Genomic DNA, 18,263 nt, shown 5'->3' with positions numbered 1-18,263 from the left:
CATACAAGTGCAGCAAGAAACATTATGGTTTGTGTCCCTACATGTAAAATACTAAGAAGTGTGTCTACTGGTAATAATAATAAATATGACGAACTACAATTGAAATGATTAAACACATACTGTATATGTATGGAATAGTAGGTTGCAATATGTGGGTTGCACCTCAAAGCCCATTGAGGAAACTTATTTCAGAGCATATCTATAATGCACAAAATAAAACCACCAGAAGCGTTTCAGGTGCTTCCCAACAATTTCTCCATAACTCATAACGGGAATGTGAGTTTGCTAAGGGTTAATGCCAAAGAGATGGTGTCTCAATCTAAACAGGATGGGGATAGACACTAAATACTGAAATACAAATAAGCTATTTGGATCTTTGGGGGTTCTAGAATCCAGATTAAAGAGATGAACATTAAGATTGATTTGATGTAGATATACTGAAATTGACTATGTATATGAGATTATATTTGTAGCTCCAAATGCTGCTATGTTAATTCCTCTCTTTTTTCTGTCTATGTGTCTAAAATGGAGTCATTTGTGCAGGGTGTTGCACTATGATTAAGAACCATTTGGTTTGAAATGCATAAGGACACCCTTCTGCCCATACGTTACCGTCCTTGAAAAGCATTTTAACATGATTGAATAAAGAAACCAAATTGTTTTTATGCATGGACGTGATGCTGGATTTTGACTTTGTTCCCCCTATATACAGTTTGAGCCCCCACATAGACCCCTATATACAGTATGATCTCCCACATAGCCCCTATATAGAGTGAGCCCACACACATTATATATATATATATATATATACATATACTAGCTATTGAGCCCGTTCTACGCCCGGGTGGCAAGCATTTTTAGTGGTATATTGTCTCCCATGCTGGTATGTGCTGCCCCTGTCCTGTTATTTGTGCTCCCCAATCCTGTTCCTCCATCCTGTTATGTGCTGCCCTCATCCCTATCCTGGTATGCATGGCACGCCTCATCCCTATCCTGCTATGCATGGCACCCCACACCCCCAATCCTGATATGCATGACACCCCTCACCCCCAATCCTGGTATGCATGGCACCCATCACCCCAATCCTGTATGCATGGTGCCCCTCACCTCCAATCCTGGTATGCATGGCACCCCATCTCTCATCCTGGTATGCATGGCCCCCTCATCCCAAATTTGATACACATGGCACTCTTCATCCCAATCCTGGTATGTATGGCACCCCTCATCCCAATCCCGGTATGCATGGCACTCCTCAACCCCAATCCTGGTATGCATGGCACTCAACCCCAATCCTGGTATGCATGGCACTCCTCATCCCAATTCTGGTATGCATGGCACCCCATCCCTCATCCTGGTATGTATTACCGCCTCATCCCCCAATCCTGATATGCATGGCACCCAACCCCTCATCCTGGTATGCATGGCTCCCTCATCCCCAATAGTGGTATGTATGGCCCCCTCATCCCTATCCTGGTATGCATGGCACTCCTCATCCCCCAATCCTGGTATGCATGGCACCACATATTCCTATTCTTGTATGCATGGTACCCCTCATCCCTATTCTGGTATGCATGGTACCCCTCATCCTGGTATGCATGGCACCCCATCCATCATCCTGGTATGCATGGTACCAAGCATTCCTATCCTGGTATGCATCGTACTCCTCATCCCCAATCCTGGTATGCGTGGCACCCCTCATCCCCCAATCCTGTTATGCGTGGCACTCCTCATCCCCCAATCCTGGTATGCGTGGTACCCCTCATCCCCTCAATCCTGGTATGCATATTTTCAGTTGTTTCACACTTTTTTGTTAAGTATATAATTCCACATGTGTTAATTCATAGTTTTGATGCCTTCAATGTGAATGGACAATTTTCATAGTCAAGAAAATACAGAAAAATCTTTAAATGAGAAGGTGTGTCCAAACTTTTGGTCTGTACTGTACATACACACACACACACATATATATATATATATACACTGCTCAAAAAAATAAAGGGAACACTTAAACAACAGAATATAACTCCAAGTAAATCAAACTTCTGTGAAATCAAACTGTCCACTTAGGAAGCAACACTGATTGACAATCAATTTCACATGCTGTTGTGCAAATGCAATAGACAATAGATGGAAATTATTAGCAATTATCAAGATACCCTCAATAAAGGAGTGGTTATGCAGGTGGGGACCACCGACCACATCTCAGTACCAATGCTTTCCGGCTGATGCTTTGGTCACTTTTGAATGTTGGTTGTGCTTTCACACTTGTGGTAGCACGAGACAGACTCTACAACCCACAGAAGTTACTCAAGTAGTACAGCTCATCCAGGATGGCACATCAATGCGAGCAGTGGCAAGAAGGTTTGCTGTGTCTGTCAGCGTAGTGTCCAGAGGCTGGAGGCGCTACCAGGAGACAGGCCAGTACACCAGGAAACGTGGAGGGGGCCATAGGAGGGCAACAACCCAGCAGCAGGACTGCTACCTCTGCCTTTGTGCAAGGAGAAACAGGAGGAGCACTGCCAGAGCCCTGTAAAATGACCTCCAGCAGGCCACAAATGTGCATGTGTCTGCACAAACGGTTAGAAACCGATTCCATGAGGGTGGTATGAGGGCCCGACGTCCACAGATGGGGATTGTGCTCACAGCCCAACACCATGCAGGACGCTAGGCATTTGCCACACAACACCAGGATTGACAAAGTCGCCACTGGTGCCCTGTGCTCTTCACAGATGAAAGCAGGTTCACACTGAGCACGTGACAGAACGTGACAGAGTCTGGAGATGCCGTGGAGAGCGATCTGCTGCCTGCAACATCCTTCGAAATGATCGGTTTGGCAGTGGGTCAGTAATGGTGTGGGGTGGCATTTCTTTGGATGGCCGCACAGCCCTCCATGTGCTCGCCAGAGGTAGCCTGACTGCCATTAGGTACCGAGATGAGATCCTCAGACCCCTTGTGAGACCATATGCTGGTGCAGTTGGCCCTGGGTTCCTCCTAATGCAGGACAATGACAGACCTCATGTGGCTGGAGTGTTTCAGCAGTTCCTGCAAGATGAAGGCATTGAAGCTATGGACTGGCCCGCCCGTTCCCCAGACCGGAATCCGATTGAGCACATCTGGGACATCATGTCTCGCTCCATCCACCAACGTCACGTTGCACCACAGACTATACAGTAGTTGGCGGATGTTTTAGTCCAGGTCTGGGAGGAGATCCCACAGGAGACCATCCGCAACCTCATCAGGAGCATGCCCAGGCGTTGTAGGGAGGTCATACAGGCACGTGGAGGCCACACACAATACTGAGCCTCATTTTGACTTGTTTTAAGGACATTACATCAAAGTTGGAAGAGCCTATAGTGTGTTTTTCCACTTTAATTTTGGGGGTGACTCCAAATCCAGGCCTCCATTGATTAATAAATTTGATTTCCATTGATGATCTTTGTGTGATTTTGTTGTCAGCACATTCAACTTTGTACAGAACAAAGTATTCAATGAGAATATTTCATTCATTGAGATCTAGGATGTGTGATTTGAGTGTTCCCTTTATTTTTTTTGAGCAGTATATATATATATATATATATATATATATGTATATGTACAGTACAGACCAAAAGTTTGGACACACCTCATTTAAAGATTTTTCTGTATTTTCTTGACTATGAAAATTGTACATTCACACTGAAGGCATCAAAACTATGTATTAACACATGTGGAACTATATACTTAACAAAAAAAGTGTGAAACAACTGAAAATATGTGTCTTATATTCTAGGTTCTTTAAAGTAGCCACCTTTTGCTTTGATGACTGCTTTGCACACTCTTGGCATTCTCTTGATGAGCTTCAAGAGGTAGTCACCGGAAATAGTCTTCCAACAATCCTGAAGGAGTTCCCAGAGATGCTTAGCACTTGTTGGCCCTTTTGCCTTCACTCTGCGGTCCAGCTCACCCCAAACCATCTCGATTGGGTTCAGGTCTGGTGACTGTGGAGGCCAGGTCATCTGGCGTAGCACCCCATGACTCTCCTTCTTGGTCACATAGCCCTTACACAGCCTGGAGGTGTGTTTGGGATTATTGTCCTGTTGAAAAATAAATTATGGTCCAACTAAACGCAAACCGGATGGAATAGCATGCCGCTGCAAGATGCTGTGGTAGCCATGCTGGTTCAGTATGCCTTCAATTTTGAATAAATCCCCAACAGTGTCACCAGCAAAGCACCCTCACACCATCACACCATCACACCTCCTCCTCCATGCTTCATGGTGGGAACCAGGCATGTAGAGTCCATCCGTTCACCTTTTCTGCGTCGCACAAATACACGGTGGTTGGAACCAAAGATCTCAAATTTGGACTCATCAGACCAAAGCACAGATTTCCACTGGTCTAATGTCCATTCCATGTGTTCTTTAGCCCAAACAAGGCACAGAAGAAAAATAAAAACTTCCAGAAATTGGTGCAACACCAATTGGATGAGGTACTCAATTTAAATTACAAAATCTAACCTCAGCATCATATAGGAAAAAAAATGTCCATAGAGTACTGTAATATAAACCAAATTGGTTTTAGTGAAAATTTGTATATTGGGGAAGATAACTTTGGAACGAAGGGGCACCAAAAAAAAATGTTTAAATAATTGAGCACCTTCTCCAAATAGCGCTATTAAAAAAAAAAAAAAGAAACAGTGTAAGGTCCTCTTCAAATGATTACTAATATGAATACTCCATTCTTTTTGCGCTTTAAAAATGTATATTACAAGTTAATTTTTGAAAATGTTTTCAATAAAAACAATTCCATAATTTTTTTAAATTTCATCTGCAAAAACAATTAATTTTTATTTGCTGTATGTATGTTTAACAAAGCCAGAATGTTCAGTTACAAAATATATATTTTTTTTACTTTCATACCTGCAATTTGTTTATTTGCTATCCTCCAATTTTGGAGGCGCTAAAATTATTGCCAGGGGTAGTATTCAGCATCATATTATGCAATATAGTTCAGTTTTAACACATCTAAAGTGTGTTGTGCCTTGCTTGAATGTTGGGTGCATTGACTAATTTTGTTGCAAATAATCTCGATAAGGATAGCTGAAACTTAATTGAAAGCAAAAATGCCAAAATAAAATAGTAATTTTATTAGGGTGTCATTGTAATAAATCCAAGATATGAATGTACTTATGCAATCTTGCTAGATTGCCTGCAATATCACGTTTATTCTAACAAAGGTTTAATATATTATTTTGAGACTTCATGACATTTTGATTTTTCTTTTCCTCCAATTCTACATAGAGCTTTAACCACATAAAAATAAAATTCTGATGATAGATGACGTTAAATCTGTTTTTCTATAAACATTTTAAATGTTAAATTGTATATTAAATTATATAAAGCAAATTTTACATAAAAATTATCATGACATTGTACCGCAGAGGGTTAAATTAGGCTTTATTCTGTAGCATTCAGTTTATAATGTGGAGGAATATTCCTCTGTATTTTGCAATCCATGTCACATATCTTGAACTTTGTGGAATCATATGGAAATAATGCATATTTTTAGGATGATGTTATCCCCATTATCACTTCGTCTTATCACTTGCGAGGCTGATGAATGTGCTGGTTAACATGTTGCCCAGCAGGCAGTTTCTCAACAGATGGATGTGGTTTCTGATGAGCTACTTGGGCTGCTGCTGGGGGAAAATCCTTGTCACCCTGTAGAAAAAATAAATAGTATTATATAAAGCGGTTTTCTTTTGTGAAAAAATGACTTCTCTAGATGGCATTGAGATTCCTGTTCATCAGTAAGAAAAGCAAAACTGTAGATTTATGTACAATGCTGTATAAGGCTATGTGCCCACGATGCAGAAATGCTAAAGATTTTTTCCTGAGCGTTTCTGCATCTTCGTGGCAGAAAAAACGCATGTGGATTGTACATGCGGATTGTACATGCATTTTTCCTGCCACGGACATGCAGAAGTGAAGGGTTCTTCACATGTATTTCTGCATGTGGGTTATCAAGCGCTTTCCAAGCAATTTTAGCATCACTTGGAAAGTGCTTGTCAACTTGGTCACACTATATAAATCCATGCAACCGGCATGGATTTATATCGTGTGACTGAAAAAATGGTAAAAAATAAATATCATACTTACCTTCTGATGGCCCCCGGAGTCTTTATCCGATGCGTCTCGGCTTGCCAGCAGCTCGCGGTACACTGAAGGACCTGCTGTCGTCAGTGGTCGCGTGACCCATCACATGACTAAATGACGTCAGCGCAGGTCCTTGAGTCCACCGCGATCTGCCGGCAAGCCAAGACAAGCACACCGGGGGCCATCAGAAGGTAAGTATAATATTTATTTTTTTATTTTATTCTTTTTTTTTTTACAGATTCTATGGTTCCCGGGTCCGGAGGAGAGTCTCCTCCTCTCTAGACCCGGGTACCATCTGCACATTGAACCGCATGTTATCCTCATCTACAGATCCAGTGATGCGGATTCCATGCGTTCCAATGCAAGTCAATGGCGGCGAAAACGCAGCGCTTCCGCAAAATAATTGGAAGTGCTGCGGTTTTTTTTCCCGCAATGATAATCCGCAGCGGAAATTTCCACAGCATGTGCAAAGCACATGCAGATTATCATTGGGGAACATGGCAGGCCTCTACAAAGCGTTTTTTAAGCGTTTCTGCAGCGGAATTGCCGCTGCGGAACGCTTAAAAAACGCATCGTAGGCACACAGCCTAAGAGTCAGAGTAAGACTGACCTGTAGTGATGAGCGAGCACTAAAATGCTTGAGTGCTCAATTCGAGTAACGAGTATATAAGGCAAAACGAAAAATGCCTCCTCCACCCCTTAGGCTATGTTCAAATGTAGCGTTTTTGCACCTTCTCATTGTTTTGAATGGTGAAAAACGCTGAAAGTGTTGACATGCTGCTTCTTTCAAAAACGCAGCCGTTTTCCCCATGTCAGTAAAGAAAAAAAAAAGATTTCTGAAATCACAAATTTTGCGGATACTATAAAAAGCAGCTTTTAATTTGCATAAAACAGTCGCAGCTGCTCTCTAGTATGACGGCCTACTATTTTCACATACCCCAGACCTGAAAGCAGATAAGGTGGAGGTGTTGGTTTGCTCCTTTCACCACAATGTGCTTTCCAGGTCATCCACCCAATTCCCTCACTTATGGTTCCTTTCTTCTAAGTCCACACAGTTAGACTCTTCAAACCCTTCTCCCTGCGAGTGGCGGTTGTATATCGCCCTCCAGGCCCCGCCCATCAGTTTCTGGATCACTTTGCCACCTGCCTTACACTTCCTATCCTGTGATATTCCCACTCTCATCATGGGGGATTTTAACATACCCACTGATAAGCCGCTTTCCCCATCTGCCTCTCATCTTCTTTCTCTAACCGCCTCATTCGGCCTCTCACAGCTTACTAACTCTCATGAAGACGGGAATACTCTGTACTTGGTATTCTCACGACTCTGCTCGCCGCATGACTTTACCAACTCCCCTCTAAAACTTTTTGACCACAACCTTCTTTCCTTCTCTATCAAGAATTGTCTCCTCACCCGGGACACCCCCACTTACCATACACACAGAAATCTACGTTCCATTAATACCCAGCAAGTTATCAACTATCTACAGTCATCTTTAGCCCCCATCCTCTCCCTCTCCTGTCTAGACTCTGCAATGTGTTGTTATAGTGTGACAATGGTGAGTGCCCTGGATAAAGCAGCACCTGCTACACGCAGAATGACCCAGCATAGATGGCAGCCCTGGCACACGTTTTCTGCAGCGCTGCTCAAGGTGTGCTGAGCGTGTGTGTAGAAAATCACTTTCAGCAGAAGACTTCATCCACTATAAGTTTATGCTCAAAACTTATAACTCTGCTCTCCATCTGGCTAAACAAGTCTACTTTACCACTCTCATCACATCTCTAGCCAACAATCCTAAACGACTCTTTGAAACCTTCCACTCCCTCCTGAGCCTTAAAATACAGACCCCTGTCACCAACCTAAGTGCTGACGATCTGGCCACTTATTTCCTACAAAAAAATCAATCATATCCATCAAGACATTCTTGCACAATCCCCTCAGAGTCTGGATCCCTTTCCCTCTCGCACCTCAAGTACACTTTCCATTTTCGAGCCTGTCACAGAAGAAGTGACCAGACTCTTCGCTTCTTCTCGCACTACAACCTGCAACAGTGACCCTATTCCCTCACATCTCCTTCAGTCCCTTTTCCCAGCTGTCATTACCCACCTAACTAAAATATTTAACCTCTATGTTTCTTCGTGTATCTTTCCCTCTTCATTCAAACATGCCATCATAACCCCTTTACTTAAAAAGCCATGTCTGGACGAGAACTGCACTGCTAACTCCCTTCATCTCTAAACTCCTGGAACGCTTGGTCCACTACTGTCTAATCTGCTATCTCTCTGATAACTCTTCTTGACCCTTTACAATCCGGTTTCCGCTCCTCACACTCAACTGAAACTGTCCTCAGTAGAGTCTCTAATGATCTAGCAGCTAAATCTAATGGTCACTACTCCCTGATGTTTCTCCTGGATCTCTTTGCCGCTTTTGACACTGTGGATCACCAGCTCCTCCTCACTATGCTCCGCTCTATAGGCTTCAAGGACCCCACTCTCTTCTGGTTCTCCTCCTAGCTCTCGGTCCGCTCCTTCACGGTATCTTTTTCCGGCTCTTGTTCCTCTAATCTTCCCCTTCCTATCGGGGTTCCACAAGGATCAGTCCTAGGTCCCCTCCTCTTCTCCTTGTATATTGCCCCTATTGGACAAACCATCAGCAGATTTGGTTTCCAGTATCATCTCTATGCTAATGACACAGAACTATACACCTCTTCACCTGACATCACCATCACTCAAATACAAAATACCAGTGATTGTCTGTCCGCTGTCTCTAACATCATGTCCTCCCTCTATCTGAAACTGAATCTCTCCAAAACTGAACTCCTTATTTTTCTTACCTCTACTAACCTTACAATACCTGACTTTTCAATTTCCTTGAGTGGCACCCCCATAACTTCCAAGCAGCAAACTCGCAGTCTGGGGAGTCATATTTGACACACAACTTTCCTTTATTTCCCATAGTCAATCACTCACTCGCTCATATCACCTGGACCTTAAAAACATTTCCAGAATCCGACCTCTTCTCACCTTTGATACTACAAAAACTCATACTGTCGCTCTCATTCACTCTCGTCTGGACTACTTGCAACTCTCTTCTAATTGGTCTCCCTCTAAACAAACTGTCTCCTCTCCAATCCATTCTGAATGCAGCAGCCAGGGTCGTATTTCTATCAGGGGGCTTCACCAACGCCTCTACCCTGTGCCAGCCATTGCACTTGTTACCCATTCACCACAGAATACAATACAAACTCATCTCTCACACCCACAAAGCTCTCCACAGTTCTGCACCGTATATCTCATCCCTCATTTCTGTCCATCACCCCTCCCGTGCCCTCCATTCTACATCCTCCTTAATCCGAACCTCACTCCTCCATCTCCAAGACTTCTCTCGTGGCGCACCAGTTTTCTGGAATGCACTGCCCCAAATGATCTGACTGATATCTAGCCCCCATGTCTTCAAATGTGCTTTAAAAACACATCAGTTAAGACAAGCCTGCCACCTGAACTCACGAGCTTAACTCTTTCCTGCTCCCTCCTAAATGTTAGTCTTAATCTGCCCCTGTGTATTCATCTGTCTTCACATCCTCCATGCACCAAATACCACACGGTAAGGCTGTGCGCCCACGATGCAGAAATGCTCCATATTTTTTCCGCTTCTCCCTGGCAGGAAAAACTCATACAGATTTTACATGCGTTTTTCCCACCAGGTAGAAGAGTTTGTCAAGCGTTTTTGCATGCAGGTTTATGAAGCGCTTTTCCAAGCGATTTTAGCATCACTTGGAAAAGTGCTTGAGAACTTGTTCACACTATATAAATCCATGCAACCGGCATGGATTTATAGTAGTGTGACCAAGTTAGTTATAAAAAAAAAAAAAGAATAAGAATGGTAAAAAATGAAGAAAAAAAAGATTATACTCACCTTCCGATGTCCTCCCGGTGTTTGATGCTCCGTCCGGTGTCTTGGGCGGCTCGCGGTGGTGTAAAGGACCTGCGGTGACATCACTGAGTCATGTGACGGGTCACATGACTCAATGACGTCATGGCAGGTCCTTCACAACAGCGCGACCCATACAGCAGACCAGACGGAGAAAACACCAAGAAGACATCGGAAGGCAAGTATAATCTTTCTTTTTTATTTTAAATTCTTTTTTTTAACATGTTCTATGGTACCCAGATATGGATGAGAGTCTCCTCTCCTCCAGACCTGGGTACTATCCGCACATTGAACCGTGTGATATCCGCATCTGCAGATGCTGTGATGTGGATGTCACGCGGTCCAATGCAAGTCAATGGCGGCGATTGCGCTGCGTGTCCGCAAAATTAATGGACATGCTGCGTATTTTTCCGCAATGATAATCCGCAGCGGAAATTTCCGCAGCATGTGCGGATTATCATTGGGGACCATGGGGCACGTATTACCAAGTGTTTAAGGTTTTCGCTGCGTAAAATTCCGCCGCAAAAACGCTTGAAAAACGCATAGTGGGCACACAGCCTAACTGCACTTAGAAAATGGTCATCAGCCAGTGTCTGTCTGAATACCTATTGTGTCCCCCCTTTTCCATATAAATTGTAAGCTTAAGAGCAGGGCCCTCAATCCTCCTTTAACTGTTGAAATGTGATACATTGTATTGTTTATATTGTCTGTATATGTCCCTACTTAATTGTAAAGTGCTGTGGAATATGTTGGCGCTATATAAATAAAAATTATTATATTATAAAACTCATGAAAAAACGCTGCAAAAACGCAACGCGTGAACATAGCCTTAATAGCCGGGCCATTTCTCACTGTATTTCCCCATTGCCTATAACTACAGGAGATGACATAATAGAAGGGGAAATAAAGCTACACCGACTGGTAAAAGTTATTTTAAAGGGAATCTGTCACCTCCTGGGAGGTATCAGACCTCTAATATGGGCATACAGGTTATAGAAATGTAAATCTACACATACCTGTATGTCCCATATTAACGGTCTGATTGCAGAGAAATGTCTTTATTTTTCACTGCAAAGGTCTAGTGTGCAGGCGGGGAGTCACAGTGCGCACTAGACCATTGCAGGGAAAAATGGGGCCGGGAGCAAAAAAAAAAAAAAAAAAGCGCGTCTGACGTTAGAGGCACTTTGCGCATGCGCGGGATGTGAACGAGTAGAGTGCACATCACAGAGCCCTGTGATGTGCAGGGGTGGGGAGTAATATGGAAATTAAGCAGATAGGTGGGATTTTTTGGCGTCCCCCGGGAAAATGAAAAAGGATTTTATAAAGACATTTCTCTGCAATCAGACCACTAATATGGGACATACAGGTATGTATAGATTTCCATTCTATAACCAGTATGCCCCAGGTCTGATATCTCCCAGGGGGTGAAAGATTCCCTTTAACATTTTACTACATTATCTGGGCATGTGGTGTGTGAGACATGGTCACACACATCCTCTGTTTAATTTATGAAGGAGGGACTCTGAAAGTCACAAAGGCTATGCGGTCAATGCACTGCCAAATATTAGAAGGAGGAGGGACTTTGATACACCCGGTTTTAGACATAAAGGAGGGCCTCATACACATTAGGGTAAAATTGTTCGGTTGTGGGACTCCTAAAGCCTAAGCACTATGGGCAAAGGCGGAAAAACCATTCACCCCTGAGGGTGTGTATAATATATATTTTTTTATTATTATTTTTTTTTATTATTATTTTTTTTTATATATTTTACTCATTTATATAGCACCATTAATTTACAGACATTATCATCACTGTCCTCATTGGGGCTCACAATGTAGATTCCCCATCAGTATGTCTTTGGAGTGTGGGAGGAAACCGGAGAACCCGGAGGAAACCCATGCAAACACGGGGAGAACATACTATCTCCTTGCAGATGTTGTCCTTGGTGGATATATCTATCTATCTATATATACATATGCACACACATATATTACACACAGAGCCGACTTAAGGCTGAATGATGCCCTGTGTAAAAATGCTCTTCAGTGCCCCACCTCATGGTTTGTTTACTTTGAATACACGAGCTACATGTTTGTATATGAGAGGATCTATACATAGGGCATGGAGCCATCATCTGCTTCACTTCTGGCTGCAGAGAGAACTGCGAACAGCTGAAAATGGGATGATGTCAGACCCCAAACCATCTGATATCGATGACTTAGCCAAAGGAAAAGGATAAGCCAACAATATCTAAGTTCTGGACAACACCCCCCTTTGATTAGTATGTACATCTATGGGTGAGTACATGCAAAATACAGGCCGTTTCCTATGAACAGCAGTTTGGTGTCAACCCAAATTAAACTGAGTCCACCCTATACCCAGTAGATAACGCTCAAGTTATCTGCTGGGAATAGTGTGGACTGTAGTCCAGTCAACACCATACACCCAAACCCGACTTGCGGCAACTGTCGGGAAGGAGTTAAAGTGATCATGACACCTGAAGACAAGCCTGAATGGGGGCTGGGTTAGGTTTTTATACAGGTAACATTTTGAGGCACATAACTTTTTTGATCGCTTTCGGTGTAAGGCTAGGATAACATTCTTGTTTTCTACGTTGAGCACTTACATCGGGGTTTTCGTGCAAATCCCACAAAAATGTAATTTATTTATTTTACTCATTTGTATAGCACCATTATTTCCACAGCGCTTCACAGACGATATCGGCACCATCAACATTGGGGCTCACAATCTAGATTCCCTATCCGTATGTCTTTGGAGTGTGGGAGGAAACTGGAGAAACCCACACAAACACGGGAGAACATACAAACTCCTTGCAGATTTTGTCCTTGGTGGGATTTGAACCCAGGACCCCAGTGCTGCAATGCTAACCACTGAGCCACCGTGCTGCACATTCAGATGAAACCACTGACGGAACCACTCACTATAATGAGGCAGAGGAGACACTTTGTCATCTGTTGGGGTGGTATCTATCCATTTTAGGTGTTCACAGATCTGTATATACCGACACTTTAGCGCTAAAAAGACATCTAAAAATCAAGGGACACGGCTGGAACAGAGACCAGACGAAATTGAAAGTGATTCCATCTGCCTCATAGCATGGCCGTCATCAGAGCAAAATAGGTAAAAAAAAAAAAAAAGAATGTTTAATGTGAAAATGGGGGTTTGTCTTAGTCTGAACTTAGCTTACTGGGCGGGGGGACACGGTGGAGCTGGGTGGCCACTCTCTCTAGGAAGCTGGCGACGGCAGGAGTGGGGCAATGCTGCGGGCCCTGGGCTGAAAGGACGGGGTGTCTCGGCAGTGTGAGGGAGTCGATTGGCTTCAGGAAAATGTCGCCGAAGGCGGTGCGTGCACAAATTGAGATCTCACATAGTCATTGAGCCAAGATCTATATCTGCACATGCACCCACACCGGTGCCATTTTCCTTAAGCCCACAGCTGGGAGATCAAGGCTCCTGCCACACACCGCTGGGACTCCCCCCTCCTCCCAGCCCAGGGCCCGCAGCATCACCCCACTCCTGCAGCTGCTGGCTTCCTGCAGTGGTAACACCGTCTCTAATGACCCCACTCCACCGCATCTCCCCTGGTAAGCTACATTTGAACTATAAGATGCACCCCCATTTGCAACCTGTGCCATACCAAAATCAAAATACAGTAAGAAGGTTATGCAAAAAAAACTATGCAGAGCGAAAAATACAAAAAGAGGATCTCCTGGTGCCAAGGAAGAAAAGAAAAGATTACCATCAGGTAAGATTCATACCGTCATATAATGATCACTGGGGTGAAATGAGAGGGGCATTAGATAAATATTGGTCTATTCTAAGTAATGACCCAGTGCTAGGAAAACATGTCCCAGCAAGACAGTCACCTATAGAAGAGCAGAAATTTGAAGGACATGTTGGTACGCAGTCAATTTAGAAGGACCGCAATACAGAACACCTTTGGCACTAAAGACCAGAAATGTGTTTTTTCCCGTGCCCAATATGGAGAGCTCTTCCTTTTTTGAGTCCAGTGATAGAACAAAAACCTTTAAAACTACTCAAAATATCACCTGCGACCCTTAAGGGGTAATTTATTATGCCATCTGTCCCTGTTAACTGATTTATATAGGGTGAACATCAAGGAACTTGAGAGTAAGGATAAGGGAACATGTTCTGGATATTGCTAAGGCAGCTGATTTTCAAGATCAATCCCAATTAAAACCCATTTTAAGGTGGCACATGGTTGCAATGTGAAACTTATCAAAGTAAAAGGGATCAATAGGGCCCATCCAAACAATAGAGGTGGTGATTGGAATCATGCTGGATATGGAAAGTGGATACAGTACATCCAGATAGCCTTATTATTGCACCTTTTTTGTGATTTGGATTTAAGTCTTTTTCTAATTATTTTTTAAATTTTTTTTTGTATTTTTATAGGCTTCCCCTTTTTTTTTACCTCAGGATAAATGGCTCTTTAGGACGGATTGTTTTTCATCCAGACTATTGTGACGAAACAGTGTCTAAACTTAATCAGCCAGGCGTCTAGATTTGTTGAGCCAAAGAACTACACTATTGTGTTTGTGTTGACTTGTAAATGTATGTGTATTTGTATATTTCTGTGGCTGGTCAAGAAGGACATACTATTTGTATAACCCTGAATGTTGTCTCGTCTTGGTTCTGAAACAGTGATGTTTGTTACTATGCGAATTGCATAATATACTAAAGCCAGCTAGATATTTATTTACAATAGCCCTCTACTGTACCAACTATTTAAATTGATAAATTGATTAAAGGCTCAAACAATGAGGCCTGAGCCCTGTGGAATAATACCCTCGCTAACCCTTGCCCTGTGGAAGTGTACTTGAAATGACAAATGTGAACTATTTAAGGAACATATGCCTCTATAGCAGGCAGATTTGAAAATGAGAATTGAAAGACACTTTACAAGGAGAATCAAAGATCAGACTCTCTTCAGACCATCAGCTTGGTAACATGACTTTACCCAAAGACACAGATTTGGATTCTACATGATTCCAGCCTAAGGGTATATGGCCCTGACTGGAACGATACGGATCTGCTCCATTGACCATCAGAGAGCCCATGGATACATTTGGGGAGACCAGGTTGGGACGATCAAGTCACCTGGCCCCAAGGATATATTGTTTGTTTCGTGTTGCCAGGTGGGACCCTCCGGTCGCCTAGAACCCATGGAGACATTTGGAGAGGTCAGATTAGGACCCATGGAAACTCTTGGAGAGGCCAGGGTGGGACCCTCGTGTCCCCTGGCCTTATACCTCGATGGACTGTCAGTTTCCTAAGCTTGCCGCTACCTTCTCTCTGTGGGGGCCCGCCAAAGGGGGGGGTGCACTGGTTGAGGTAGTTGGCCATAGAAGTCCCAAAGTCGCAGCTGTTTTATCCCAGGCAAGCCAGCAGAAGGGTGAGACTGTGTAATGTTGTACCATCTTGGGTATATGCTGGGACTGTTCTATGTGTTTATTGTCCGTTGTGTGATTCAATAAAGCATTGCCACACTGTTTTACCCTCACCCTGTGTTGTCTGAGTGGTATTACAACCACAGAAGACCCAGTGCCTTCACATTTTGATTAAAAGCTGTTTCGTCACAACTATGATCTACTCGATCATTGTTTTCCAATGATGGACATTTGTCTGATGAGGATTTGCAATGATAATGTGTTTGTCCCTTTTTTTAATAAAATGATCACGTGTTAATTTTGCACACTTGCACACTTGCCTGGGGATGTAAGCATTACGTATCCACTTTTTAAAAAAAATTTTTTCACTTTATCAGCTAGCATAAGGTCCTTTCCAATTAATACCAACACCCACCCCCTTGGGGTCTTGGTGTTGCCATGGACAGAACCATCTCCGTTAACCACGGTTTGTTTGGCTGTCCAAATAAATAAAATCACTTCATATTATACACAGCAGTGTTGCCATTCCTTTGAATGCCAGCATTGGGATAGATAGGACCACATTCTTGTTTACAGTAAATTATGTTTCCAAAGAGACCTTTTTAAAAAAAAAACATTATTTCTTACTCCTTTGACACTTTTGCATAGTCTTACTCAGTGGTTTGCTGATGTATGGAGTCTATTCCTATGGTGCGGACTTTATGCATCAATTTTAGTTTATATCGCAGATATAATCATTTTGATAAATTAAGACATTCCATTGCTTTAATCGTTTTCCTCTTTATTTGTAGATACTAAAAGTCTTGCTAGGTTAATAGATTGATGTCTTGCTCTTGATTATGACAATCTATACATCACCATGTAACCGAATACTAAAAATAGTTTCACAGTGAAATTGTAATATTCTAGTCCACCACTGGGGTGCAGCGGAGCGCGCTTCTTCTCATTGCCGAGTCTTGTGGCAATCATAGCAACGCACCATTACACCTATGGAGATATAAATTTGCTGCTATTTACCGGTCTATAGATTACAAGAGAATTGTGTACATGAAGATTTGTTCGTAGTATAAATTCAATCCATTAATCATACTGTCATGCATTTACAGTAAATTGTCTATGGCTATGCCACATGGTCTGTTTTTTATTGTACTACCTCATAGCCTTTATTTTAATATCATGTACTGTTGATTGTGAATTAACAAAGTTTTGTCATTCAAGCAGATGTCTTCGTCTCTTAATAGGGTTATATATTGTATATTTGGACATACTACAAATTATTTTTCGCTTGTCTATAGGTTAAATCAAGATCAGCGGGGACCTGACCACTACCACATCCCTGACTGCGGTGGAACAAATAATAAAATATAACTTTTAATGATATATAAAATTGCAATACACTCAATCCACCGTGCTTATGTGCAGTCTACCCAAGTGTGCCTGCAGAAGCAGGACACCATGGATATTAATAGACCTAAAAAGGACACTTAAGTGTCCAACATAGTATATAGAGGTGCTAAACTCACTAGTGTCACCTTCTATTTCAAATCCCCAGCTGAAAAAAGAATATCTAAGTCCTTCATATATTATTTGAGATATGGTCTACAGCCTTTGGAACAGAGCTTTCTATATTATACTGTGGTGATATAAGTAATGGGTATGTTAGTGTTAGCGCAGACTTACCTTTTTGATATTCCTCTACGCTATCTGTTTGTTTTCGTTCGTATCTAGGATACCTCCGCTTCCGGGATGGCATTATGACGTGGCCACTGCTGATTGGTCTTGCGGGACGAAGCATGGGATTGGCCGGCGCGAGCGTGCGTCATCTGTTTGTGGCAGAGTATTCTTTATAAATGTCGGGCGTCTGTGCCGCCGCGTGCGGCTCATATCGTGGCCGGTACATTTGAAGCTCCGGGGCACACATAAATGCACCATACTCTAACAAGCCTCCTGATGTATCCCTATGAGTAATAAGGGATGATACGCGTCGAGGTGTGATATGAATATGCTCCCCTGCTATGAATGAAGCAGTGTGAGCTACACTAGTATTCACTGGCTACCAATGAAGCAGTGAGATAAAGGAGCTAGTATTTTCCAGGCAGTAATCTGTGTTATAGACTATAATATCTGAGGAAGTCACCTGTAGTAAACTGTAAGGTGCTCTGGATGAATGAGAGTTATAACAGAGAGCTCTGTGATAAGGCTCTATGATAGGCATTTGGGCTATTGTGCAATATATAACTGATTGCACTTTATGAAGGGGGTGTTTTTCCCCTTTTGATTTGGCCTTTTCCCCTTCTTCTATGCCTTCTTTTTTTCAGCTGGGGATTGTGGAGGTCGGGACCGAGTCGAACCCTGGGACAACACACGTGCTACCGACACCGAGATTGTGGGCCCTAGTTCCATCATGGTTTCCTTCACCTCCTCCCATCTTTAAAATCTCATCTTGGAGCTTGTAGTCCATTCCATATCAATTGCAAGCTGGAAGCACTGCAGCACTGACTCGGTGAAGCGGCAACAGGCTCTGCTGAAACTAATTTGTTTGCTGTTCAGATGTGGAAAGGTTTAACAGACAAGACAGAGCTGTGGCTCTCGTTGCAGAACCTACAACCAGGCATGGTCGTGTGATAGCTGCCTTAACCTGGTGGTGGCTCTGAAGCTTGGTAAGCCCAGACAAATACCATGCCTGTCCCACATGCTCAGCTTAGTGGTTCAGTGGTTTCTGGAAAAGTACCCAGATTTCCCTGAGCAGCTTGTGAAGGTAAACC

General features: G+C 43.0%; 1 protein-coding gene across 1 annotated transcript in view; it reads right to left on the bottom strand.

The window, feature by feature from the left end:
• Positions 1–5,418: 5,418 nt before the first annotated feature.
• Positions 5,419–18,263, bottom strand: part of DAP (death associated protein) — a 126,372-nt gene continuing 113,527 nt past the window's right edge. The window contains exon 4 of the mRNA XM_073678360.1: positions 5,419–5,699. Coding sequence (XP_073534461.1) covers positions 5,580–5,699 — 120 coding nt within the window. The 3' untranslated portion in view covers positions 5,419–5,579. The remainder of the gene's footprint in view (positions 5,700–18,263) is intronic.

The sequence above is a fragment of the Phyllobates terribilis genome, unplaced genomic scaffold, assembly GCF_046119375.1.
Source record: "Phyllobates terribilis strain yellow unplaced genomic scaffold, ASM4611937v1 Scaffold_4__5_contigs__length_816908805, whole genome shotgun sequence".
NCBI classification, from domain to species: domain Eukaryota; kingdom Metazoa; phylum Chordata; class Amphibia; order Anura; family Dendrobatidae; genus Phyllobates; species Phyllobates terribilis.
This window is presented reverse-complemented; position numbering and strand designations above follow the sequence as displayed.